This window comes from Falco punctatus (assembly GCF_963210335.1).
Source record: "Falco punctatus genome assembly, chromosome: 19".
Lineage (NCBI taxonomy): Eukaryota > Metazoa > Chordata > Aves > Falconiformes > Falconidae > Falco > Falco punctatus.
Window position 1 is genome coordinate 2,506,238 of NC_137599.1, and position 24,732 is coordinate 2,530,969.

Consider the following 24,732-nt stretch of genomic DNA (forward strand, 5'->3'; position numbering starts at 1 on the left):
CATCAGAGCCCCGTCATGGCCACCAGGAGAGGGCTGGCACTGGGGTGACCTGAGGCCACGGTGATGGGCTGGCAGTCTGGTGGCAGGGCTGTGCCACCATCCCAGCACCCCACGGGATCCCCATCTGTCACATCCCCCATCAGTCCCTCCAGTGTCCCCTGCATGGCTTGGGGTGACGCTGCGTGTCACCATGGGCAGCATCACCCCACGTGATCCCCAGTTGTCCCCTGTGTCCCCAGGCTCACCCCGGGGCTTGACCCAGCAGGGAGACCCCAGCTGAGCCGGGATGGAGCAGAGGGTCCGTGCCGGTGGGATGGCCGGGGCAGGGCTGGGGACGTGGCGGGGCAAGGATGGGATGGGGATGGTGGTGGCAGCCGCGTGATGGCATCGGTCCTGCCTGGCCATGGACTTGGACCCTGAGCTGGCCCAGGGGCGGGGGACAGGGACAGGGATGGGGACGGGCAGCGGTGAATGATTAACCCGGCCCCGTGCGGCATCCCGGCCCCGGCAGTGTGCGCGTGCCCGCAGCCACCGAGTGCCGCCGGCGCGGCCATGGGCGCCGCGCGTGTGTTACGTGTGCCACGTGCCAGCCGGCCCCACGCCACCGTGGCCAGGCTGTGCCTGACCCTGCCTGGCCCAGGGGACCGGCGGTGGCACCGGCTGTGCCAAGCCGTGCCGTGCCATGCCGAGCTGTGCCATGCCAAGCTGTGCCATGCCGCGGCAGGGCTGGCCCAGGGCCGTGGTTGCAAATCTTTTTGGGGCCGAAACTGGCACTCTGGCCGGTGCCCCCCTACCCTCCGAGGGCTGCGGCACCGCCTGGACGATGGCACCGGTGGCCTGGCAGGGGTGCCGGGTGGCACCGCTGCGTGGGGGGCCGCGCTGGCAGGCAGGCTCGCGGCAGTTCCCACGGCGGGTGTGGGTGCCGGCTCCCTCGCCCCTGGCCTGCCGGCGCGGCCGCCCCGGCTGGGATGCCAGCGTGGTGAGGTGGAGCTGGGAGCGGCCGCCAGAACTGGTTTGGCCGGACCCGAGGAGGTGTCTGGGCTGGGCTGCCGCCATGCGCCGCTTCCTGCTCCCGCCGGCGCCGTGCTGGCCCGCCACGGCTCAGCCTGGCACGGCTCAGCTTGGCACAGCTCAGCCTGGCACGGCTCAGCCTGGCACGGCTCAGCTTGGCACAGCTCAGCCCGGCACGGCTCAGCCTGGCACGGCTCAGCTTGGCACAGCTCAGCCCAGCATCGCTCAGCCCGGCAAAGCTCAGCCCGGTGCAGCTCAGCCCAGCTCAGCCCAGCTCAGCCCAGTTCAGCCCAGCTCACCCAGTCTGGCTCAGCCCAGCTCAGCCCAGTCTGGCTCAGCCCAGCTCAGCCCAGTTCAGCCCAGGTCACTCAGTCTGGATCAGCCCAGCTCAGCCCAGTCCACCCAGTCTGGCTCAGCCCAGCTCAGCCCAGTTCAGCCCAGCTCACCCAGTCTGGCTCAGCCCAGTTCACCCAGTCTGGCTCAGCCCGGCTCAGTCTAGCTCACCCAGTCTGGCTCAGCCCAGTTCAGCCCAGCTCACCCAGTCTGGCTCAGCCCCGCTCAGCCCCAGCAGACCCAGCCGCGCTCAGCCGGTGCCTCCCGGTGCCCCCAAGCTCTCAGTGGTGCTGTGGGGGCACTGGTGAGGGTCCCGCATGGGCTGGGAGGCTGCGGGGGATTCTCAGTTGGCTCATAGAGGGCTGTGCTCACCCCCAGGCTCACACTTGGGGACACCTCAACCCTGGGCACCACAAGGGGCTTTCTGACCCCCCCCGGGGTGGGTGCCAAGGGTGGGCAGCCCCTGACGGTGCCACGGCACTGGCTGCCCACAGCGGGGTGGTGCAGCGTGGCTCACCAGAGCCGGGCGCGGTGTCCCCTTGGGGGCTGCTCACACGTGGCCACGGACCCCCGACCCTGCTGCCCTGGGGGCTGAGCAGCCGGAGCCTCGTGTGGTGCAGGACCCGGTTCTCTCCCCACAGATAATGCCATGGATGCCATGGACGGGGGGGCTCAGCGGAGCGGCCTCCAGGACCCCCCCGGGCCAGGCAGCGCAGAGCAGGAGGGGGTCCCTGGCGAGTGGGATGGGGGCGAGGGGCCACCAGAGGTCAAACGCTCCCAGCCCGTCTTCATCCACAGCAGCAGGTGGGTGGGTGGGTCTGGAGGCTGAGGGTCTCCTGGTGAGGTGGGGAGGGGGGGGTCCAGCAGATCGAGGAGGAGGGGAGAGGTATGGGGATGGGGGCGCAGGAGCCGGTGCGGGGGTCTGCAGGAGCTCAGCCCCTCTGTGCCCGCAGCCGGCAGCTGGAGGAGGAGCCGCGCGCCTCGTCACTGCCCAGCATCCCCAACCCCTTCCCCGAGCTCTGCAGCCCCTCCAACTCGCCCATCCTCAGCAGCCCAGCCCTGGGGCAGGGACCCCCCCGAGAAGGCACCTCCCACGTGAGTCAGGGGGTCGGGGAGCCGGGGAGAGGCGTGGGTCTCGCCCCACCGTGGGGGGGTGGGGGGTCTGACACCTGCCCCGGCGCGTTGCTGGCAGGTGGTGAAGGTGTTCGGCGAGGACGGCGCGTGCCGCTCGCTGGAGGTGTCGGCGGGGACGACGGCGCGGCAGCTCTGCGAGACGCTGGTGCGGAGGACGCGGGCGCTGCAGGACCACAGCTGGGCCCTGGTTGAGCTGCACCAGCACCTGGCTTTGGGTGAGCCGCTGGCACGACGCGACACTAGGGTCGTCCCCCCCCACCGCCCCCTCCCCGCTAAGCCCCCTCCCCCCGCAGAGCGGTGCCTGGAGGACCACGAGTCGGTGGTGGAGGTGCAGAGCTCCTGGCCCCCGGGTGCCGACAGCCGCTTTGTTTTCCGCAAGAACTTCGCCAAGTACGAGCTCTTCAAGAGCAATGCGGTAGGTGGCCACCAGAGCAGAGCCCGTGGGGACACGGGTGTCCCCTGAGTACCCTGTGGGTGTCCCCTGACCCCCCTGTCCCCCCAGCAGTCCTTCTTCCCCGAGGTGATGGTGTCCAGCTGCCTGGAGGCAAATAAGAGCATGGCGCACTCTGAGCTCATCCAGGTATGTGCCCCACCGTGCCGGGGGCAACCTGCTGTGCCATGGGGACCCCACTGTGCCATGGGGACCCCACTGTGCCATGGGGACCCTGCTGTGCCGTGGGGACCGCGCCGTGCCATGGGGACCCTGCCGTGCCATGGGGACCCCGCTGTGCCATGGGGACCCCGCCGTGCCGTGGGGACCCTGCCGTGCCATGGGGACCCTGCTGTGCCATGGGGACCTCGCCGTGCCGTGGGGACCCCGCTGTGCCATGGGGACCCTGCTGTGCCATGGGGACCTCGCTGTGCCGTGGGGACCCCGCCGTGCCATGGGGACCCTGCTGTGCCATGGGGACCCTGCTGTGCCATGGGGACTCTGCCGTGCCATGGGGACTCTGCTGTGCCATGGGGACTCTGCCGTGCCATGGGGACTCTGCCGTGCCATGGGGACCCTGCTGTGCCATGGGGACCTCGCTGTGCCGTGGGGACCCCGCCGTGCCATGGGGACCCTGCTGTGCCATGGGGACCCTGCTGTGCCGTGGGGACCGCGCTGTGCCATGGGGACCCCGCCGTGCCCCTCAGCCCTCATCTTCCCCCAGAACTTCCTCAACTCCGGGAGCTGCCCCGAGGTCCAGGGCTTCCTGCAGCTGCGGGAGGCTGGGCGCAAGGTCTGGAAGCGTTTCTACTTCTCCCTGCGCCGCTCGGGGCTTTACTACTCCACCAAAGGCACCTCCAAGGTGGGCACGGGTGGGAGCACAGCTTGGGGGGGCTGTGGTGGGGCTGGCTCTGACACCCCTTACCCCACCCCAGGACCCCCGGCATCTCCAGTACTTCGCCGACCTCACAGAGTCCAACATCTACTACGTGACGCAGGGCAAGAAGCACTACGGGACGCCCACTGAGTTTGGCTTCTGCATCAAGGTGGGGATGTCCCTGCCTGGCTGGTGGCTGGGGGTCCCAGTCCTTCCACGTGCTTTCCCCTGCCGAGGGGGTCTCTGCCCCTCGAGAGCCGGCTGGGGCTGTCCCATGATGGCTCCAGCTTCTCCCCGCAGCCCTCCAAGGTGCGGAGCGGCGTGAAGGGCCTGAAGCTGCTCTGCAGCGAGGATGAGCAGAGCCGGAGCTGCTGGATGGCAGCTTTCCGCCTCTTCAAGGTGAGCCCTGGCCCCACTGAGGGATCACTGGCTCCATGCCAGGGGGATGTGGGGGATTGCTGGGGGGATACTTGGAGGGATGCTGGAGGGATGCGGGGAGATGCTGGAGGGATGCTGGAAGATGCAGAGAGATGCTGGAGGGATGCTGGGGGATGCTGGAGGGATGCAGGGGGATGCTGGAGAGATGTGTGGGGATGTGGGGGGTTGTGAGGGATCCTGGAGGAATGGCGAGGATGCTGGGGGGATGCAGGGGCATGTGGAGGTATGCAGGGGGATGCTGGAGGGATGTGGGGAGATGCAGGGGGATGCAGGTGGGTGCTGGAGGGATGCTGGGGGGATGTGGGAGAGTCCAGGGGGTGCTGGAGGGATGTGGGGGGATGCTGAAGGGATGCAGAAGGATGCAGGGGGATGCTGGGGGGAAGTCCCCATCCCTGTGCTAGCAAAGATGCAGGATGGGTGTCCCCATCCCCACACTGGGTAGATGTGGGGGTCCCCATCCCCACACTGGGTGCACGTGGAGGTCCCCGTCCCCACGCCAGCTGGGTGCTCCCCAACCCTGCTGTGGGGTGGAGGTCCCATGGGACCCCCCCAACTCATGGGGCTGCTCCCCCCAGTATGGCATGCAGCTCTACCGCAACTACCAGCAAGCGCAAGCACGGCTGAGCCAGCCCTCCTGGATTGGCCCCACACCCCTGGTGAGTGCTGCCCCTGCCACAGCCCCCACCCCATGGGGACCCCCACGGTCACCCCCCGCTCCCCTGCAGCGAAGCGTCTCGGACAACGTGCTGGTGGCCATGGACTTCTCGGGGTGCACGGGACGGGTGATCGAGAACCCCAGCGAGGTGCTGACGGTGGCACTGGAGGAGGCACAGGCCTGGAGGGTGAGTTGGGGTGCAGGGGTGTGAGGGGGGGGTCCCTGAGACCCCCTCTGACTCCTGCTCCTTGCTTTGCACGGCCAGAAGAAGACGACGCACCGGTACAGCCTGCCAGCAGCCTGCCAGAGCTCCCCGCTCAGCGCCGGTGAGCGGTGCCCACCCCTGGGGTCCCAACTGGCAGATCTGAATTGTGCTGAGGGGGGGTCCCTGCCTTGGCTGGGGGTCCCCCCCGAGCCTGACACCCATATCCCCGCAGCCATCCACCGCACCCAGCCCTGGTTCCACGGGCGCATCTCCCGGGAGGACACCCAGCAGCTCATCGGCCGTCAGGGCTTGGTGGATGGGTATGGGACCCTGGGGGGGGGGCTGTCAGGGTCGCTGGGGTGCATGGGGGGGGCATGGGACCCCTGGGGGGTACATGACCCCCGAGGTTATAAAGTTTTGCATGGGGTGATGCAGGACGCCTGCGTGGATGGGGGGGAGCCTTGGTGGGGAGGGGGAGGGGCATGGGATGGCAGAGGGGGCTGGGACCCCTCCAGGGTTTGTAGGGGATCTGCAGCCCCCAGGGGCTCAGGAGCTTGGGGTCTGCAGGGGACGACAACAGGTCCCTGGGGCTCCCAGGGGGTACAGTGCCCCAGGGCTTGGGGGGGCCACCTAGGACCCCAGGGGTGACAAGAGGGGGCCTGGGGCGAGCAGTGACACCCCCTCCCGGGACTGGCAGCGTCTTCCTGGTGCGGGAGAGCCAGCGCAACCCCAAGGGCTTCGTCCTGTCCCTGTGCCACCTGCAGAGGGTCAAACACTATCTCATCCTGCCGGTGAGTGCTGGGGCGGGGGCCGGCCGGGGCTGGGGGCTGCCGGCGTGTGCTGGGGGCAGGGGGTCCTCACACGGGTCCCCCCGGCAGAGCGAGGAGGAGGGTCGGCTCTACTTCACCATGGACGATGGGCAGACCCGCTTCGCCGACCTCATCCAGCTCGTGGAGTTTCACCAGATCAACCGCGGCATCCTGCCGTGCAAGCTGCGGCACTACTGCACCTGCGTGGCTCTCTGAGTCACGGCCGGCATGGCACCGCCTGGTTCAGCCCAGCACCACCGGCATGGCATGGCTGGGTTCAGCCCAGCACCACTGGCATGGTTTGGCACAGCCCAGCACCACCGGCATGGCATGGCTGGGTTCAGCCCAGCACCACTGGCATGGTTTGGCACAGCCCAGCACCACCGGCATGGCATGGCTGGGTTCAGCCCAGCACCACTGGCATGGTTTGGCACAGCCCAGCACCACCGGCATGGCATGGCTGGGTTCAGCCCAGCACCACTGGCATGGTTTGGCACAGCCCGGCACTGCCAATATGGCATGGCTGGGTTCAGCCCAGCACCACTGGCATGGTTTGGCACAGCCCGGCACTGCCAATATGGCATGGCTGGGTTCAGCCCAGCACCACTGGCATGGTTTGGCACAGCCCGGCACTGCCAATATGGTACGGTGTGGCACAGCCCAGCACCACTGGCATGGCTTGGCGCAGCCCAGCACCACTGGTGTGGCTCGGCGCAATCCGGCACTGCCAATATGGCATGGCTTGGCGCAGCCCAGCACCACTGGTGTGGCTCGGCGCAACCCGGCACTGCCAATATGGCGTGGCTTGGCGCAGCCCAGCACCACTGACGTGGTTTGGCACAGCCCGGCACAGGGTGGCAGGATTGGGGCCGGCTTGGCGCAGCACGTGCAGGGACGAGGATGGCTCCTCCACCACCAGCCCCCCACCCTGTGCCCTGGGTGCCAGCTCTGCCCCCGGGGTCCTGGGGTGCCAGCGCTGCCAGTCCCCCCCACACTCAAGCACTTTCTGCCCCCCCCCCCCGCCTCCACAGCACCAGCCACAAGTGTCCCCAAGTGTCCCCAGGGGGGCCTGGCACTCCTCACCCCCAGGCCAGGAGGGCTTGGGGGTCCCCAGTCCCAGGAGTGGGGTCCCAGGGAGGGGGGGTGGGGGGTTGAGGGGGGCACCCACCACTGTGTCCCCCATGTCCCCACAAGGCCAGTTCAACTGTGACGTGTTTTATACCAGTGACAATAAAATGTTATTTTTTCAGAGCTTCCGCCTCATCCCCTCTGTAGGCAAAGCCGGGGTGCTTGGGGGGTCCGTCCCCACCCCCCCCACTGCCAGCGTGCACACGGCTGGCAGCGTCCCCATGTCCTGCCGTGTCCCCGCGGTGCCCCTGGTCCCGCACAAAGGCCCCTCTGTGCGCCATGGCACCACGTGCGGCTCAGCCACGCGGCCGCCGGCAAATCCCCAAGCGGGGATTAGTGGGGCAGGATTAAGGGCCCCAGTTTGGGGGGGCTGGGGCCGCACCAGCTGCTATTAAAGGCGGGGGGCCGGGGAGCGGGGCCGCGGTGGTGCCATGGCTCCAAAGACGGTGCTGATCACCGGCTGCTCCTCCGGCATCGGGCTGGCGCTGGCGGTGAGGCTGGCACGGGACAAGCAGCGCCGCTTCCGAGGTGAGTGGGGTTGAGGGGATCCCCCATGCCTAGGGGAGACCCCCGTGCGGGGCTCAGCTGCCTCTGCCCCCAGTTATCGCCACCATGAGGAACGTGGGCAGGAGCGGGGCGCTGGCGGCAGCGGCGGGGCCGGCGCTGGGTCGGACGCTGGAGATCAAGCAGCTGGATGTCTGCGACGAGGACTCCATCCGCGCCTGCCTCAACAGCATCCCTGGGCGCCACATCGACGTCCTGGGTGAGCCCCAGCACCCCCCTCCCACCGCGTCCCCATGGCGCCCCGTGCTGGGGGGCCACATGCCAGGGAGCCTCCATGCTGGGGACACCCCGTGCATGGGGGGTTGTCCATGCTGAGCATGTCCCATGCTGGGGACCCTCTGTGCTGGGGACACCTCATGCACCAGGGACTCCCTGATCCCATGCACCAGGGACCCTCCATGCCAGAGACATTCTGCACCAGGGACCCTCTGTGCTGGGGCCACCCCGTGTCCCAGGGACCCCCTGACCCCACACACCAGGGACCCTCCATGCCAGGGACCCTCTGTGCTGGGGCCACCCCGTGTCCCAGGGACCCCCTGACCCCACACACCAGGGACCCTCCATGCCAGGGACCCTCTGTGCTGGGGCCACCCCGTGTCCCAGGGACCCCCTGACCCCACACACCAGGGACCCTCCATGCCAGGGACCCTCTGTGCTGGGGCCACCCCGTGTCCCAGGGACCCCCTGACCCCACACACCAGGGACCCTCCATGCCAGGGACCCTCTGTGCTGGGGACACCTCGTGCACCAGGGACCCCCTGACACCACACACCAGCGACATCCTGCACCAGTGACCCTCTGTGCTGGTGCCACCCCATGTCCCAGGGATCCTCCACACCCAGGGCATCCCATGCTGGGGACCCTCTGAGCACTGGGGACCTTCAGCACTGGGTGCAGGAGGCCCCTGCATGGGGGACACCCCACTGATGCCCCGTGCCCACAGTCAGCAACGCCGGGGTGGGCATGGCTGGCCCCCTGGAGTGCCAGAGCCTGGCAGCCATGCAGAGCCTCATGGACACCAACTTCTTCGGCCTCGTCCGCCTGGTCAAGGAGGTCTTGCCCGACATGAAGCGCCGCCGCGGGGGGCACATCGTGGTCATCAGCAGCATCATGGGCCTGCAGGGTAGGGGAGGATGGGGCACCCTGGTGGAACCAACAACCCCCCCCCGCCCCAACCCTGACCGGGACCCCCTCCACCCATTCCAGGCATCGTCTTCAACGACATCTACGCAGCCTCCAAGTTTGCGGTGGAGGGTTTCTGCGAGAGCCTGGTGGTGCAGGCACTGCGCTTCAATGTGGCGTGAGTCCAGGGGCTGGTGGTGGGCACGGCCCCCCCGGGGCGGAGGGGTTTGGGGGGTGTCGGGGTCCCCAGTGCCCCATCCCTGGGCAGGATCAGCCTGGTGGAGCCAGGGCCGGTGACGACGGAGTTCGAGATGAAGTTGTACGAGGAAGCCAAACGCGCCGACTACTCACGGACCGACCCTGAGACGGCCGACATCTTCACCAACCTCTACCTGAGGAACTCCAGGGACGTCTTCGCCAGCCTGGGCCAGACCCCTGAGGACATCGCGGAGGTGACAGGCGGGCAGGTGGCCCTGCCAGGAGGGGGGCTGCCCTCTTCCCACCCCCCAGCCTGGCAACCCCCAGCTGGGCTGGGCTCTTTAGAGAAGCCTCAATTAGCCCTAACGAGGAGCAGCGACCCCCAGCTGGCAGCAGAGCAGGGGTCCTGCTCCAACAACTCCTTCCCCCTCAGCTCCATCCTGATGGGGCTGAGCCCAGCTGGGAATGGGGGTGGATGGGGATGGGGTTGGGATGGGATGGGAGTGGGGGATGGGAATGGGGATGGGATCAGGTGGGATGTGGTTGGGGATAGGATAGGATGGGAATGGGAAGGAGATGGGATGGGAATGGGAAGGAGATGGGATGGGAATGGAAAGGAGATGGGATGGGAATGGGTTTGGGATGGAATGGGATGGGGTTGGGGATGGGCAAGGGGATAGGATGGGATGGGAGTGGAAAAGGGTTGGGGATAGGATGGGATGGGAATGGGATTGGGAATGGGGATGGGATGGGATAGAAATGGGAATGGGGATGGGATGGGGTGGAAATGAGGTTGGGGATGGGATGCAGATAGGATGAGATGGGGATGGAAATGGGAATGGGGATGGGCTGGGATGGGATGGGAAGAAGAGGGAGGAGATGGGGGCAGGAAGGGGACAGTGATGTCCCTATGTGCAGCACACACTGCGGGTGATCGAGGCGGCTCGGCCACCCTTCCGGCATCAGACCAATGTGGCGTACACGCCGATGGCCGCGCTGAAGCACGCCGACCCCAGCGGCGCCCTCATGACCGATGCTTTCTACAAGCTGGTGTTCAAGTACGACGCAGTGCTGCGGCTCAGCCTCCGCACCATCCGCCTGCTCCGCTGGAAAGCCCAGAAGGTGAAGGAGGGTGTCCGGCTGTTGGGCTTCAGATAGACCCCCAACCCCCGGTACCCGGCTCCCTTCGGGGGGCAGCTCGGAGGTGGGGGGTGAGTGGGGCTGGACCTGCGGGGGGTTTCGCTTCCTGGCCCGAAATAGTGCCCGCCACCGCCGCATTAAAATCGGGAGTGGTATTTTTAACCAGTGCCAGGTGAAAAAGCAGAGCAGCTTCCTCTGAGAGTGCAGCGGCCGTGAAGGGGCTGGGAAGGGCTAGCAGCTGCCCCCCCCCAGCCTCCTGCTCTCTGGGGGCACCCAGACCCCCCCCATCCCCTTGCACCCAGGGGCGTGCAGCACCCTGGGGCCCTGGTTCTGTCCCCAGCGATGGCCGCGTCCCCCTTCCCCCAGCCATGGCTGTGGGGTCAGCAGTGCCCTGTGTGTGGGGGTCCCATACTGCACTGTGTCACCCCCCCGCCAGCACCGAGCCCCCGGCACTGGGCCGGCACAGGGGGCTGCAGGGCGCTGGTGCAGCTCGGCTGCAGCGCTGGGTGCAGGGGGTGCAGGGATGGCAGCAGGGTGCGAAGGGTGCGCGGTGTGTCCAGCGGGTGCATGGGGGTGTAAAGAGGGGGTGCAAAGGGGCTGCAGGGACTGGTGCAGAGCGTGTAGATTGCTGGGTGCAGGGTTTCTGGGTGCAGGATGGGTGCAGGGGTGCAGCGTGCATGGTGGGCGCAGGCCAGGCAGCAGAGGCAGGCATGTCAGGGGGACCCCAGCACCCTGTGCTGCTCTGGGGGCTCCCCACCAGCTCGGGAAGGGGGATGGCAGGGAGGGGGGGTGCAGCCTGTGCCACCCCCCGTGCTGGGTGCAGGGTGCTTGCGTGTGGGCGCCTGGCGTGACAGCACCCAGGAGGTGAGAGCAGGGGGAAACCGCAGGGAGGCCCGGCATGATTCAGTGCCGTGGGGCCATTTCTCAGAAACCTTCCTGGCTCCCACCACGCTTCCCACTGCAGCTGCGCCGGAGCCAGGGACACCGCACAGCCTCGCCGGTGCCCAGGATGGAGGGTGCAGGGATGCAGGTGTGGCGGGGATGCGGGGTCCTCAGTGTAGCCTCCCCCAAACCCCTGCCAGGACCCCCAGCCCCATGTGCGAGGAGCTGGATGGCAGCTGCAGCACCGTGCACCAGCTCGTGTGGGTCTGGCTGGCTCCAGGCACCTTGGGGACAAGACGATGGTGGGGGGAAAGGAAATATTTTTGCATTATCCCCCCCTTTTTGCACGGGTTGATGGCAAAGCAGCGGTGGGGACCGTGGCGCTGGGGCTATGGCAACGGTGCAGCACCTGCGGGTCGTGCAAGGGTGACATCAAAGCGGTGGCGGAGAATCAGCCCCCCCTTCCCCCCCGCTGTGGTTTCTGCAGATTTGACTAACTTTCTCCGCTCCAGGGGTTAGGGAGGGGGGGTAGGGGGGGCTACGCCAGGCCTCAGGGAACAACGAGGGGGGGCCCCCCACCAGAGCCACAGCTGTGGGAAATGGGGCTGAGAAGGAGGGCAGGACCCCCCCCAGACACCCCCAGCCCCACGGTGCCCCCAGTTCCCCAGGAAAGCAGCAGTGAGGGGGAAGGGGGGCGGCAGGATCATCCCCAACACCCCACAGCCCCACTCACAGCCCATCTCACCAACGCCCGTGGTGGGAAGGGGGTCCTGGGTGAAGCGAGGGGGGAAATGGAGCTGCTGTGGCCTGGGGAGGGGGGGTTCTCCATTGGTGGGGGGCGCCGGGGCCATGGCTATGGCTGAGGAGCATCACCACCAGCTTGGGACCATCGTCCCCGGTTGTGGGGCGCCACTGCAGAGGCCAGGAACATCCCCGCCATGGGCACAGCCCCGCCGGTGGGGGGCTGCATCCGAGGGGCCGAGGCCGCTCGTGGGGTACAAGCAGGTTCTTCTCAAAACAATCGTCTGTCGGGACTTTCCTGGCCCTGGCGTGTGACAATCAGCAGCCGCTCCCCGCGCCGTCGGTCCCCCGAGGGTTGCGCGCGCTGCCCAGGTGCGCTGCCTTGCTGCGATGCAAATGCGGTGCCAGATATAACCCCGCCGGAGGGAATGGCGGTGGCACAGGAGTGCGCGGCTCCCCGGGGGCTTCACTTCCCTCCCGGCGAAGCGAGGGGGGCATCAGGCGTGACGTGAACCTGCTGTCCCCACCGTGGTGCCACGGGGACAGCCGCGGCCCTGTCCCTGCTTGCTGCCTGCACCCGTGGCTGCAAAGCTTCCCCCTTGGCAGTGCCAGCGTGGGGGGCACTTGCAAGACCCCCACCCCCTTGTTGCTCAGCCCCCCAAGAGGAGCACAGAGGTGGCCCCGTGCCCTGTTCACGCCTTGCCCCCCAGCTTTGGGGAGCCCCACACCCTCCCTGGGGACAAGAGGAGCCCGGCAGAGCCACCCAGCCCACGCAGAGGGCTGGAAAACGCTGGGGAGGTCCGCAGTGGGATGGCGCGGGGGAGCGTGACTCAGCCAGAGGCTGGGGAACTGGGACAAGGAGGAGGTGACGGAGGTGACTCAGTCCTCCCGCACCCTCTCGCCTCTCCCAGCACTGCTGGTCTTCGGGTGCTGGACCGCTCCGTGACGGGGAGCAGGAGCTGGCCAGGATGCTCAGAGGATGCAGCTCAGCACCCGGAAAAGTTTTATAGGATATTTTTGTGCGTTACAAAGCGTGTTTCAACATGATGAGGGAAACGAGTTCCTCGCTGCTCTATCATAATTACAGCATATCAGCAGATAAGGATCTCTGTCATCACACCAACCCAACGTTTTTATAAGCCTGGTGCTTGAAAGGGTCTTTGGTTCCAGGCAGGAGAGGGCTGGGTGGTGAGTTAGTGTCCAAACAGCTTCTATTCCGGGAAAAGCCGGGCTGGGGATACACTGTGGGATTCGCTGCCCCCCAGCGCCGAGCCCCCTGGCTCAGCCTGGAGCTGCGAGCGCTGGCAGCGTTTCACCCAGTCCTTCCGAGTCACCTGGCAGCGTCGCAGCGAGGGGAAAATAACTCTTGGCGCTTGCGTTTCACCCAGGCGAGGGAGGAAGTGAAGGTGAAGGTAAAAGAAAAAAAAAAAAAAAAAAAGAAGGATCCTGTGACTTTCTTTTTGGGTTTGGTTTTTTTTTTTTTTTCCTTTTCTGTTTTTCAAGCGTGTCCAGCTTCTCATGGTAGAAGGCGTCGGGAGGGTATGAAATAAGCATGAGCAACACCAACCTGCTAAAACAGGTGCTAAAAAAGGGCTGTGGGAGGGTTGGCGTCAGCCTGCCCCCTCCCCGCCTGCCGGCGTGTTTCCATCGGACGGACACGCTCTGGCACGGTGGGCGCAACTCCCGTTGCCCCACGGAAAGCCCGAGCCCACGGAGCAGCCATGCCTCCAGCATTGAAGCCGGCCTGGAGGGGGTCCAGGCACGTGGGGCTGGGAGTTTCCTTGCCCCCCTCCCTGGGCTGCTGGGCATGCAGGCTCATCCCCCTGTGGATGGCGGGACCCCCAGCGATCCTACCAGTGAGAGCGTGGCTGCGTGGGGAGGAATTCAAGGGGCACGTGCCCCTTCCACCATCCCCTTCCTCGACACTCCTTTCCCTGGCGCTGCCAGCCGGGGGACACCCTGCACGAGGGCAGCGTGATGCCCACCCAGCGTCACCCGCAGGCGCCTGCAATCCCAGGCACAAACCCAGCCTCCGGTGTGCACCAGCACCGTGGCTCAGCACCCGGCCACCGCCACGGCTCCTCCACACTTCTGCCGGAGCCTGGTTTCGCTGTGACTGTGCTTGGTAACACCAGGGCGAGGAGGATGGCACGTTGTGACAGATCAAGTCACAAGGAGCGAGTCCTGAGGCTGGCAGCAGCTGCCTGCACGCTCGGCTTGGTGTCCAGGGCATCCCGCGGGAATCGCTTCTGCTCTACGGGGGTGACTTTGGGCTGTTCCCCTCCTGGGAATGCATGTCCTGCGCTTGCTGGGGAGACAAGGAGAGTCGTGGCAGTGCCAGGTCAGAGAAGGGCGCGTTTCCTTGGACCGTAGCATTCATCTGTTAACCAAAACTAAAACCCAATACCATTTTTCAGCAGTTAGAGGAGCAGACTACTTTAGCTTTACATCTCAGAGGGTATCAGCACTCCGCTGAGTAACTAGTCAGTGTTCTGCCATCGGCTCGGCAGCCCCGCGTGGAAGCACCACGGCTGCGCGCTGGTCATGGCTTCCATCACATCATCATGATTTACAGATCCCAGCGGCAATAGACGGGAGCAGCTCCGGCCCCGGCGCTCCGCTCCCGCTTGTCAGCCAGGATCTGCTGTTCACCTTTGGGCTCTGAGCGTCACCCAGCGCCTCTGCTTTTGTGGCTGAAAGAATGAGCTTTGGCCATGGGAGAGCAGGGGAACAGAGCAGCGCCCAGGTCCTGTTAACTATTAGGTACACAGGAGTTTATGGAAACTTTTAAAAAATTCAATAAAGTTTTAAGCACAAGAGGCTCATTCTTTAATGCTAAAAGCTGGATTGCTGAGCCTCCTGCTGTTGTGCTGCCTGCTGTTTAGGTATAATTCATCAGCAGAGAAAGAAACCAAGCGGAGACAGATGAAACAGCTGGCTGGAGCATGGTCAAAGAGAATGGTCTGAGCAGAAATTTGTTTCATACCAAGAAAACCAAAGCAGGAGCAGAATAAATCAGGCTCACAGCAACTACCAGCAGATTTTGCCCCTCTGTTTGCCCAGAAGAAGTGATTCGCAAAGCTCCTGGAGCTCAGAGACCTGCCCGAGGCTGCACGCAGCCCCACGGGCTCCCTGCCTCCCATGCCGGGGCTTGGCCCCTGAGGGAGGGTCCCAGCCCCTGGGGCAGTGCTGTGGGACCCGGTGGGCTGTGCCAGAGGGGTCCCTGCCGTGAAGGGAAGATGCCGAGGGGCTGATCCGAGCGCCGAGCCTAGCGCTCCAGGCCCGCTCCCAGGCCACGGCTCAGGCAGGCTCTGGCCCTGCTTCAGGGAGGCGCAGGCACACGCTCAACGAGCATCACACAGCAGATCAACGGTACTCATAAAAATATATCTACGTTTTAATAAAAGACCGGGTTGAAATTCCACAACACGCGACTGCTCAACGATAACCTCCAGGAGGTTATGGCTTGTCAACGCCAGACAGCACAGGGAACTTCTTTCGGTTCAGTCTGCCTCGAAATCCTGACTCTGCCCTGGCAGCAGTGGGAAAACGGTGCCGTCTGGGCCAGGCACTCCAAACCCATCCCTCCTTCCCTTCAAAAACCTGGCGGCATTCCTCACGGTTGGATGCTCACCTTATCTGGGAAGCAAGGGTAGGTGGCCGAGGCCCTGCCTGGCGGGAAGTGAGGAGCGGGACAGTAATCTGCGGAGTGTTTTCAAGGATTCGGTGGCAGCGTGAGAAAGCCAGCGGCGGTGCTGCGTGTCACACGTTCGGCGAGCTGAGGAGCTTCCTGTGCAAATGACAAGTTACGTTTTATTATGCGTCATCTTCTTCGTTTCTGCGGAACCCTGAGGAGCACATTCAGCAGCCACGGTGTGCGTGTAACTTGGGTGCTTCCCCCCGAAAATGCAGCAGGAGGGATGGAGCTATGGAATTGGCTGAAGCCTTTCCCAGTCCAGCCTGCTGGCTGCAATCCTCCAGCAGTCACGTTAAGCCCTGGTTGGAACTGCAGCCTGGCTGTCACAGCGTGACAATTCATCGGGGAAGATGAATTCATCACGTGCCTCATGATGGGAAACCGGTTATCGGAAAAGATCCTAAACCTAGTTTATAACTACACACAGGACATCACACAAGGCAGGAAAATAGTTCTCCTTACCCCGAACGATAAGCAAGATGTAGGATCTAGCACTTCTTCAGCTACTCAAGCACACTGCAGACTAATTTATCTTTCTTCAGACGTACCATTATCGGGAAAATTAATACAATTTTTTTTTTTAACCTTAAAACCCAGGGAGGCAGAAAGTATTTGAGCCAAAAAAGTGAGCCCAGGCCAGAGGGAGGAATGAAATTCATTATTTCTTGAGCCTTGTCTCTGTGGTCCAACCTTCCCTCGTGGAAATGGATGGATCACCACGGATATTGGCACAGCAATGCTGAAAACGTACAAAAGCAACGTAGGTATCAAACCATACAATGGATGCAAAAAAGTCCATCAGAACACACCTAACTCTACATTATACAAAAATACTTTGCAAAGAATAAACATTCACTCAGCAAAACTGTTATCAAATTCATATCTTCAGCACAGTGACTAATAATACAGCTGCAGAGCAATGATCAGATTAAAAGAACTATTTTAAAAACCAGCTTCAAAGTAATGGTAAATACTCATTTTGCAAAACAGCACATTTCACTCTGAGGGATATCCCCACATAAAACCAGACAGCGTGATTGAGCTGTCAGCTCCCACACATTCATGTATGCAGATTCTCACGGTGTTTGCTGCCAGGACAGGGTGACTCCCGCTCCGAGCCCAAGGTGTCCCGCCGTCCGCAGGGATGTTGAGTGCCAGGGCTGGCCGCGGGCTGGACAGCACGGCCACCAGTTCTGCTGCTGGAGCTGAGCAGGAGCAAGGCAGGGGCACAGTGAGCAGCACAGTTTCATCCTGGCTTTTGGCACCCATCAGAAAGGAGGACTTTCCATCAGTGAAAAATCAGGATTTCCCCCAGACTGCATGGATGAGCCAACCGATGACCTCAACTGGGTATCCCAAAAATGCATACAGTTAAAAAACCCCAACACCAAAATAGGTCTCATTTCTTATTTTGCTATTACTGAGTAAGAGACATGTGGGAGTGACTTTAAAGAAAGTGAACAGAGGGGTAAGAAAAATGAAAGTGTGGTGGGGCCACATGCTCTTTAAGACTTAGGGGAAAACCTTTAAAGAGGAATTAATAATCCTTCCCAGACACGCGTTCTCCCTGTTTCGGTGATTAGGCATTTGAAGACCACCCGGCACGTAACAGCTAGAGAAAACTCCTCCTATATAATTCTGACTATACACCTGACCGAGCAGGGAAACTGGGGCGTAAAAACCTTTTGCGCTGAGTTAAAGCATATATTCTAAACCCAAATGCATATTAAAAAATAAAAAAACCCATCTTAAATGGCTCTTAATTTTCACAAAAATAAAAGTTCATATAAAAATCGGTCTTGGCTCCTAGTATTTTATACAGTACTGCTCACCACAGCAGCTAGGCATAGATGCTACAGAACACTGAATTATTTGCTAAAGAAAAATTTTCAAAGGTGTCACCTCCCTGTGACACTCATTCAAAAACTGGCATAGAAAAATACTCAATTACTTTTCTTTATACTAATTCAAAAACAAACAAACAAGCCTCCCCTCCAATCTAAACCAAAGATTTGCTGTCGGAAACCTGGTCCTGTTATTTGAGCACTACTCGGTGCTCTCCTCGCGCTATGTGTGAGGAAAATTCGTATCGGTCGTGGCTTCTGTACCCGCAGACGTTACACTCGAAGGGATCGCGGAACCCGTGGCAGCCCATGTGGATGGTGAACATCACATAATCCAAAAAAAGAACACGGCAATGGTCACACCGGTAGACCCCGATGGCTTCCCCTTCCTTGTTGATGACCTTAAAGGCATCGCGGGGGCATATGGCAGGTGGCTTGATTATGTCGTATGGCCTCGGGAAATCCTTGAAGGACTGGAGGCCGTTGCGGGCCTGAGCGGCGATCATCGGGCTTTGGTGGAAGGTGGGATTCTGCCGCTCCTCGTGGTTGCTGTCAGTGTCTGTGGAGTCTTGGCCACTGTTGTTTGGGGAGAGGCCTCTGTCAGAAGACAGGCTTTTGTCCCTTAGGTGGGGGTGGCTCTTCTCTGCATCCTGCGAGGTGCCGTTGGACACGTCGGCGCGGGTCAGCGGGATGGGGTACAGGCTGCTGATGACGGGGACCATTTCAGAGGTGGGAGCTGGCGGCGTCTGCACAAGAGGGCGCAAGGCTTCTGCCCCGAGGTAGGTGATGGCATTGTTTATGGCCTGGTCCATCATGCGTCCTTGCATTACATCGCTTTCCTTTTCGTACATGAAACTTGAATTATAATTAACATCAAAACTATGTCGCTTCTCACCTGCAAGAGAGGAGAGAGATTAAATTACCTGGGTGTGCAAAGAAGGATTTAAACTTCATGATGCCTTTTCTAAATGGCAGTAGTGACTGGAAAATAGAGGCATGAAATGTTCTCTGCTGAAAGAGGCTGTTCATATACACAAGTGGCGGGGGGGGTGGGGGGGAGGGTTTGTTGGTTTTTTTAAAGCTCAAGGAAACAAAAAAAAATTAATAGAGGAAGTGGTGAGGATACTTACTGGACAAATCGTCATTTTTTTTTTTTAATTATTCTGGGATTTAAGGGGGAGACTATTATCAAAGCTTCTATACATTAACTTCTCTCATCTTTTTTCTGGAAAAAGGTAAATAATCATTAATGAAAATATTTGTAAAAGAGCTAATTGATAATGAACCAAAATACTCCATTTTCAGTACCAAGACTGTGACCTTTTGTTCTTGACTTGTCCTCCGAGAAGCATACCCCTCTTGGACAGAAAAAGTGAAGACAAGTGCCGGCCAAGATTGAATACACTCTTCACTATTTTTACCCGTCTGATAGAATCCTCTTTTATACATCCTTGGCCACTGAAGTCAATTTTCCCCACTGTCCTCTGCCAACTACAGCTTTCTCCGCACTAAGCCTGGTTTCTTTGAACTTTACACAGGTTTTCAGATAATCGAACGCTGGCAGCTGTGTATAGATGTATAGAAGAACATATTTAGGATCACTTGACAGGGAGCTAGTGAAAGAGGAGTGAAATGAGCTCCTCTCTCTGCACGGTGGGGCTTTGAAAACTCTAGCCTAGACAGAACAGGAGGAGAACGAAGAGAGTGTACCTGAAATTCTGCTCACACCTTTTCTAGCAAGAACTAAGGCAGCGGAAGGTGGGCTGGGCAGAACACTGCAACAAGTTTTCCCCATGTCAGGTGCAAGGAAGAAATACAACTGCACCCCAAAAGGACTAAAGTCACTCTTTTGGTGAACGTGTAGAAAAAAAGTAACTGAATTCTGTGGTTACAGAAAACAGACAATCGTTCATAGCTTTAAAAAAAAAAAAAAATGGACCAGACCAAATGTTTCATGTGCGAGTGACTTGCAAACATCAGATCCACTAATCTTCTAGTTACAGTAACTTGAATAGTGCAGATGTTTATCAGTCACCTGTCAACACCATGACTCAATGTATATGAAACTCATTAGGTTTCACTGCAGAGGCAGAAAACCAGGAGCTCACGTTTCTCTTATAAAACACTCAAAAAGGTTAGCGAACCACAAGAGTGTAACTGCTTCCAACCCTCAACAAAACTTGCTATCCAGCTTCACACAGAAGGAAACAAAGCGATATAGCACATTTGTATGACTCATAAACCCAGCTCCAGGCAAGTGAAAAAGATGTGAACAAGTTTGAAATTTAAAAAAGGCAACAAAAGCAAAGACAGACAGTATTCCCTACAAATTTTGGGTTAGGCTTCACTGTTATAAGGTAAGACTTCAAAAACCTAACGTATGATCACTGAGGCTCTCGCAGTGTTCTGCTATTCCACCATCCTGGTGGCTTTTTAAAATCCCCGCAATAACCCATTCTGCCTCCCTTAAATTACCAGTTCCACCAAATGAAATGCAAATACCCACATGCTCTTCTGACAGACATTAACGTGTCACGTTGCCATGCTCTTTTAAAAGGCCACGGCACATCAGATGCAGCCTTCTACAAGAGGGCAAGAAATCAGGCTGTAAACCAGACCGCGACATTTCTAAGATACTTTGGGAGGAAAAGGCTTTACATAAAGAATGGCTTCTCTCTCTCCTCCCGCCCCCAACTGTCTCAGCAGGCACCCCAAGGCAAGCACACGTCTGATTTTAATTCCTCAGTAAGATCCCTATATTTAGGTAGGCTGAATCTGCCTGAAAGCACCACAGAAAGTGCTAATCAGATACCCAGAACATCAAGCTATAGCACCACATCACAACCAAGCTGAATGGAGGCAGAGCAGGGGCACTCTTGATTTTTTGTTTCCCCTTAAATACAGAAAACCTTTCCATGGAAAGAGCCAAAAAAGCCAGATCAGTGCTTCACCCAAAAATGACAACAGCAGTCAGGAGAAAGTTGGTATCAAGGGTTTAGAAAAAGGGAAAGGAGTATATGGGGACTGAGGGATGAGTAAGATGGACTGTGCCAAAAGCAGTTGATGTTCTGTTGCTGTAGCCAGCAGGACAATGTAATAAATTATTCTGAGTTAAGCTACTGTTTGCACCAGGCAAAGCACCACAAAGTTACCAAAAACCTTTGAATTAAACTTACAGGTTCTTTAGTATTCACGTACAAAACAGCCACTGGTTAGCAGAGCATCTTTCCTCTTTTTTTTTTTTTCTTCATTTGTTTGCCTCAGTGAAATGCAAAATCTTTCCCCTTCAGAATTCACACACGAGCCATAGCGTATGACACATACTCATGTGCTGCTCAGTGCTGCTTCACCTACTCTGAAATGTACGTAGATTTTTGCAACCTGATGAGGTGTGGACACTGGAAAGAGGGAGTGAGCCTGTTTCCTGCCACTGTGCTAACCAAAGCAGTCATTTCTCACTTGACTTTGCACACACAGAGGGACAATGGTGTTTGCGACTGTGTCAGAACCGCATGAGCACTTTTACCACTATGAGAAATATATTTTTTACTCCCAGTTTCAGGGAGAACTTGTTTTTAAAAAGGAAGAAATAGAAGTCTGTGGGTCAAGATGCTCAGCTGGTGTAAACTGGCAGAAATGCATTGACTGCGCTTTGACTGAAGATACAGCCCCCTGACTGTTTTGTACAGCAGTGAAGTACCACCAGCACAGGTACTGATCTGCTCTGCTGGGCTATTTTTAATTTTTTTTTTTTTTTGCTAACTATCTGTTCATTAATCAAACAAGGAAGTACAAAAAGCCAGGGTTTGTACCTTTGGCCCATATACATGCAAAACAGAAATCCACAGCAAAACAGAAAACACAGAATCATAAACTTCCACTTAAATCCTTGTTCCTTCATAACTGAAGGAAAAGCTGAGGACAAACTCTTTGTAGGAGAAGGCTTTGAAGAGGGGCCTAGTGCAGAGGTTAAGAGTCAAGTATACGGCCTGCTGATTTGTGTCCTCATTTGAGACTTCAGACTTGTGCACATGAGGTAGCTACTGACGACGAAAATGTGCAAAATAGCCTGGGTGAGACTCCTGGTGCTTGTATGAACCTCTGTAGAGCCCTCAAATAATAATAAAGGGATTTTTTTTTTTCTGATCAATAGACTTCATTCACAAAAATGAGCCAAACAAAGATGCCTTGTTAGTATACTTCTCTATTCCTTCTTCCTGACAAAATGAAAAATCAGCACCCGTTCTGAGAGCACCGTTTCCCAAGAAATTGCAAAGCTGTCCTGGCAGATTTGCACTCCTACGCATAGCGTTCAGAAAGTCACAAAAGTCAAATCAAGGTCGGACAGACTGCTCTCGCCAACATACTTCCCAGGGATAAAAGAGACCAATTTTTTCACGTATTACTTAACAAGAACATGCCAATCGCGTAGGTTCTAGAAAAACCAGCAAGCTTCAGAAAACAGTTATTTTGTTCTTTGAGGTGAACTGCCCTGGGTCCTCCAGCTTCTCCACAGAACCCCTTGCATGATGCAGCACCAGTTCATGCCATCAGCAGACCACATTGCTGAGCTCAATCACAAATCAAACAAGGATCTTTTCCGTACGGTAACTAGTACGCTGGTAAAACAAATCAGAAAAACACTAGTACTTAACTTCAAGCAGGTTGCAATCTGCTGCAGGTTATGTTTAAGAAAATACATAGAGATTGAATTGGGTAAAGCTGGTCTCAGTGCTAAAAAAAAGGGAAGCTAAAGATTTTCAAAAACATTTGCATTAGTATTACTTTTTGAATCACAGCACGACATGTAATGTCTAAGTCCCATAGTCAACAGTTTCAATATTAAGTACCCGAAGGCACTCAGATAGAGTGTGCTGGTGTTAACTTCACTCCTGTATAAAAAAGTGACCTTTTTAAAGCTATACTAAGATATCTAAAGAAAAGTTACCAGTTTTCATAGCTGAAAGTTCAGTGCTACCCACCAAATCCCGCAAGAGCTACATTACCTTCAAAAATTAAGTTGCTTTTATATATATCTCTGTCTCTGGATTTAGCACCATACCCTTACCTAAGCTTGGCCCTTAGCCCCAGACGTTCGAGAACAGCTCCTCAGAACATCCCTCTGCCAGGTGGGTCAGTCTGACGGCAGCTGATCCTGCCTGCACCCTCAGCCCCACGCTTCTCCCCTCCCCAGTCATGTGTGTGAACATCAGCCACCACACAGGCCCCCTGGCTGAAGGTAAAGTTTCTATTAAGAAAAATAAGCACTCAGTACTTCATATAACCATAGAGAATATAACAAATCAGGCATTACTGCATTACTGGTACTAATATTACAGAACTGCTGACTAAGGTCTGTACTCGGGACACAAGAGTTGCCTTTTATTTTCTTAAAAGGCAAGTTAATGAAATAAGACTAGCCAAGAGGATCAGGCGTTCGCTGCAAACACAGAACCTGCTGAACTAGTATTTAAGATCCCCAGCATGCAAAACTCTGATCATATAAAATTAAATGCAAAGAAAATGCTATGGAAACACCTTGTTGCTTAAATTACCACAAGAAAGGATTTGATATTTTTAAATCATATTCAAATTCAGCAGGATGACTAACAGAAATCCAATCCTTTTCTGTCTTTAGGCCTTATTCCACACATGCATCCTGCAAGTATCTTCAGCTCCTGCTGACTAGAAAGAGCTCTCAGCTCTTAACAGCATGAAGCCTTCCTGTTCTTTTCCTGTAAAGGACCTAGCAGAGAACATTTCAAATGCACAGGTACAGAAAACAACACATGGAAGCTCATAAAAATGTATTTGTAAATTGCCTACACAAATAGACAAAAAGCACAATAGTAGCTTCCATCCAGTTTAAGTATCTAACAGAATATATTCTTTTTATTTCAATCAAGCCCCTACAACAAATCACTAAACCCATGTCAGAATAATCAAAGTTACTTTATTTATATTCTTTTGTATTAGATTATAAACTTGAGAAGGATATTTAAAATAAGCAGAGGCATTGTACTACAGGTTAACAACTTGCACATATTTAGCTGTTGCACATGAAAAGGTTTTTTGTTCTTACCAATAAATTTCTGAGGCATTGAGCTTTTTCGCTTTGCCACGTTGCTTGCTAGCCTGTCCAGCACAAGGGCTCTTTCACTCCCCATCTCTGCCTTGATGTGCCTTGCCTCCACGCTTGCTAGTTTGGAAAATGTGAAAAGGAAAAAAAAGAAAAGAAAAAACAAAACAAAACAAAAAACACGTAGGTGAAAAGGAAAAAAAAAAAAAGGAAGAGATGAATGGTTTAATCTCCGGAGTTTGCCACACTAACTGGGAGGAAACAGTTTGGAGATCTGATGTAAACTTGTTTTGCTGTTTCTGTCGTTCTTGCTCTTTGCGCCCTTGGGGACCAGTTGCGGTCAGTGGAACCAAGCACAGAAACAGACAAAATTTTGCAGTCCTGAGCTCATGCAAGGAGAGCATAAACCATACAAAACCAATACCTTCATTAGCAAGAGGAAGTGTAAAATAAACTGGCTGGAAGGGTTGGTTACAAAATGTAGATGGAGATACAACCTCTGTTAGCCTTTCTTTTTTATTCTGAGTAAGACGGTGTGACACCTGCAGACCGACACACTGCTTCAAAACTTCACTGTAAGACATTCGGTCCTCTTGCTATGCTTTTTTAGGTATCAGCCATACATCAATGCCTTCTTAACTAATCACTGAGAAACTTGTATGAAATAATATCAATGTTCCACTAAAATCAAAATAATACAACCTTTCAACACTCGCTTTAACTCATTTTTTTCCCAGGTGTCATTACCACTTTATTTTTTTTTCTGAAATGCTACAGCTAAAACTAATGAAGAGTGTTTTCTCTCTGGCACATTTGTAAGCATTAGCATTAGGTGTTTTAAAGGTTATTACACCCTCCAGAATTTCTACTTTTAGAAAAAGTACACGTGCCTTATGATCACTTCCTTGAGACTGGGCCACTGACTGTTTTAAGGATCTTACCATTTTCCACAGTTCTCCTTTAGCCAGGCTAACCAGTGCCCACCATTTCACGGAAACTGCTGCTCGCTCTCACCTCATGGAGGCTGCACAGGCTTTTGAGCTGGATCAGCCAAGCTGAAGGACTGCCACCTCATATCGCTACTGCCAGACTAATACTGAACATAACTGCTGCAGCTTCCCCCAAAAAGGCTGCTCTCGCCTGAAGACCCAAGTACCAGTTAGTGGTACTTTTATATTAAAAAGTAGCACAAACAGTTTCAGTGTTAGGAACCACTGTGATGAAAACTAGACATGTTTTAAGAGACTGCCCATGCCTTTAAGAGTTGGAATCGGAGTAGAGGAAAACGAAGACAAGGAAGGGTAATTTATTTTCCCAAGGTAATATAAAAGGTCATATTTCACCGTGAAAGAATCCTGGCTGCTGTGTTATTATACTATTACACTAGTATACCTAATACATGAAGCATAATCTACACAAGGGAGAAGTAATGTCAGAGGAAAACG

At 57.1% G+C, this 24,732-nt stretch overlaps 3 protein-coding genes across 17 annotated transcripts in view; 2 read left to right on the top strand and 1 right to left on the bottom strand.

Moving 5' to 3' along the window:
* The first annotated feature begins 465 nt into the window (after window positions 1-465).
* On the top strand, window positions 466-7,143 carry GRB7 (growth factor receptor bound protein 7). 4 transcript variants are annotated; one of them, XM_080369321.1, is made up of 14 exons: window positions 466-2,148; window positions 2,298-2,439; window positions 2,537-2,693; window positions 2,772-2,893; window positions 2,981-3,058; window positions 3,633-3,770; window positions 3,844-3,954; window positions 4,086-4,184; window positions 4,799-4,879; window positions 4,949-5,065; window positions 5,144-5,204; window positions 5,316-5,403; window positions 5,781-5,874; window positions 5,962-7,143. In XM_080369321.1, the coding sequence occupies exons 1-14, from the start codon at window positions 1,994-1,996 to the stop codon at window positions 6,106-6,108; spliced, it is 1,590 nt and encodes a 529-aa protein (XP_080225447.1). In that variant the 5' UTR covers window positions 466-1,993; the 3' UTR covers window positions 6,109-7,143. The 4 variants fall into 4 exon arrangements, with proteins under 4 accessions (XP_080225447.1, XP_080225444.1, XP_080225446.1 ...); XM_080369318.1 differs by having other exon boundaries at window positions 4,799-5,065; XM_080369320.1 differs by having other exon boundaries at window positions 4,799-5,065; window positions 5,147-5,204.
* Window positions 7,144-7,238: 95 nt separating this feature from the next.
* Window positions 7,239-13,108, top strand: RDH8 (retinol dehydrogenase 8). 2 transcript variants are annotated; one of them, XM_080369336.1, is made up of 6 exons: window positions 7,239-7,548; window positions 7,622-7,783; window positions 8,528-8,707; window positions 8,791-8,884; window positions 8,975-9,158; window positions 9,823-13,108. In XM_080369336.1, exons 1-6 carry the CDS (start codon window positions 7,452-7,454, stop codon window positions 10,060-10,062), a joined length of 957 nt encoding a protein of 318 aa, XP_080225462.1. In that variant the 5' UTR covers window positions 7,239-7,451; the 3' UTR covers window positions 10,063-13,108. The 2 variants fall into 2 exon arrangements, with proteins under 2 accessions (XP_080225462.1, XP_080225463.1); XM_080369337.1 differs by lacking the exon at window positions 8,528-8,707.
* Window positions 13,109-15,043: 1,935 nt separating this feature from the next.
* The window catches only part of IKZF3 (IKAROS family zinc finger 3), a 37,958-nt gene continuing 28,269 nt past the window's right edge, over window positions 15,044-24,732 (bottom strand). For 9 of the 11 annotated variants that reach the window (XM_080369330.1, XM_080369325.1, XM_080369327.1 and 6 more), the window contains 2 exons: window positions 23,291-23,407; window positions 15,044-18,103 (listed from right to left, as the gene is read on the bottom strand). In XM_080369330.1, the coding sequence (XP_080225456.1) occupies window positions 17,400-18,103; window positions 23,291-23,407 (821 nt within the window). In that variant the 3' untranslated portion in view covers window positions 15,044-17,399. The remainder of the gene's footprint in view (window positions 18,104-23,290; window positions 23,408-24,732) is intronic. The other 2 variants (XM_080369323.1, XM_080369329.1) reach the window with 1 other exon arrangement.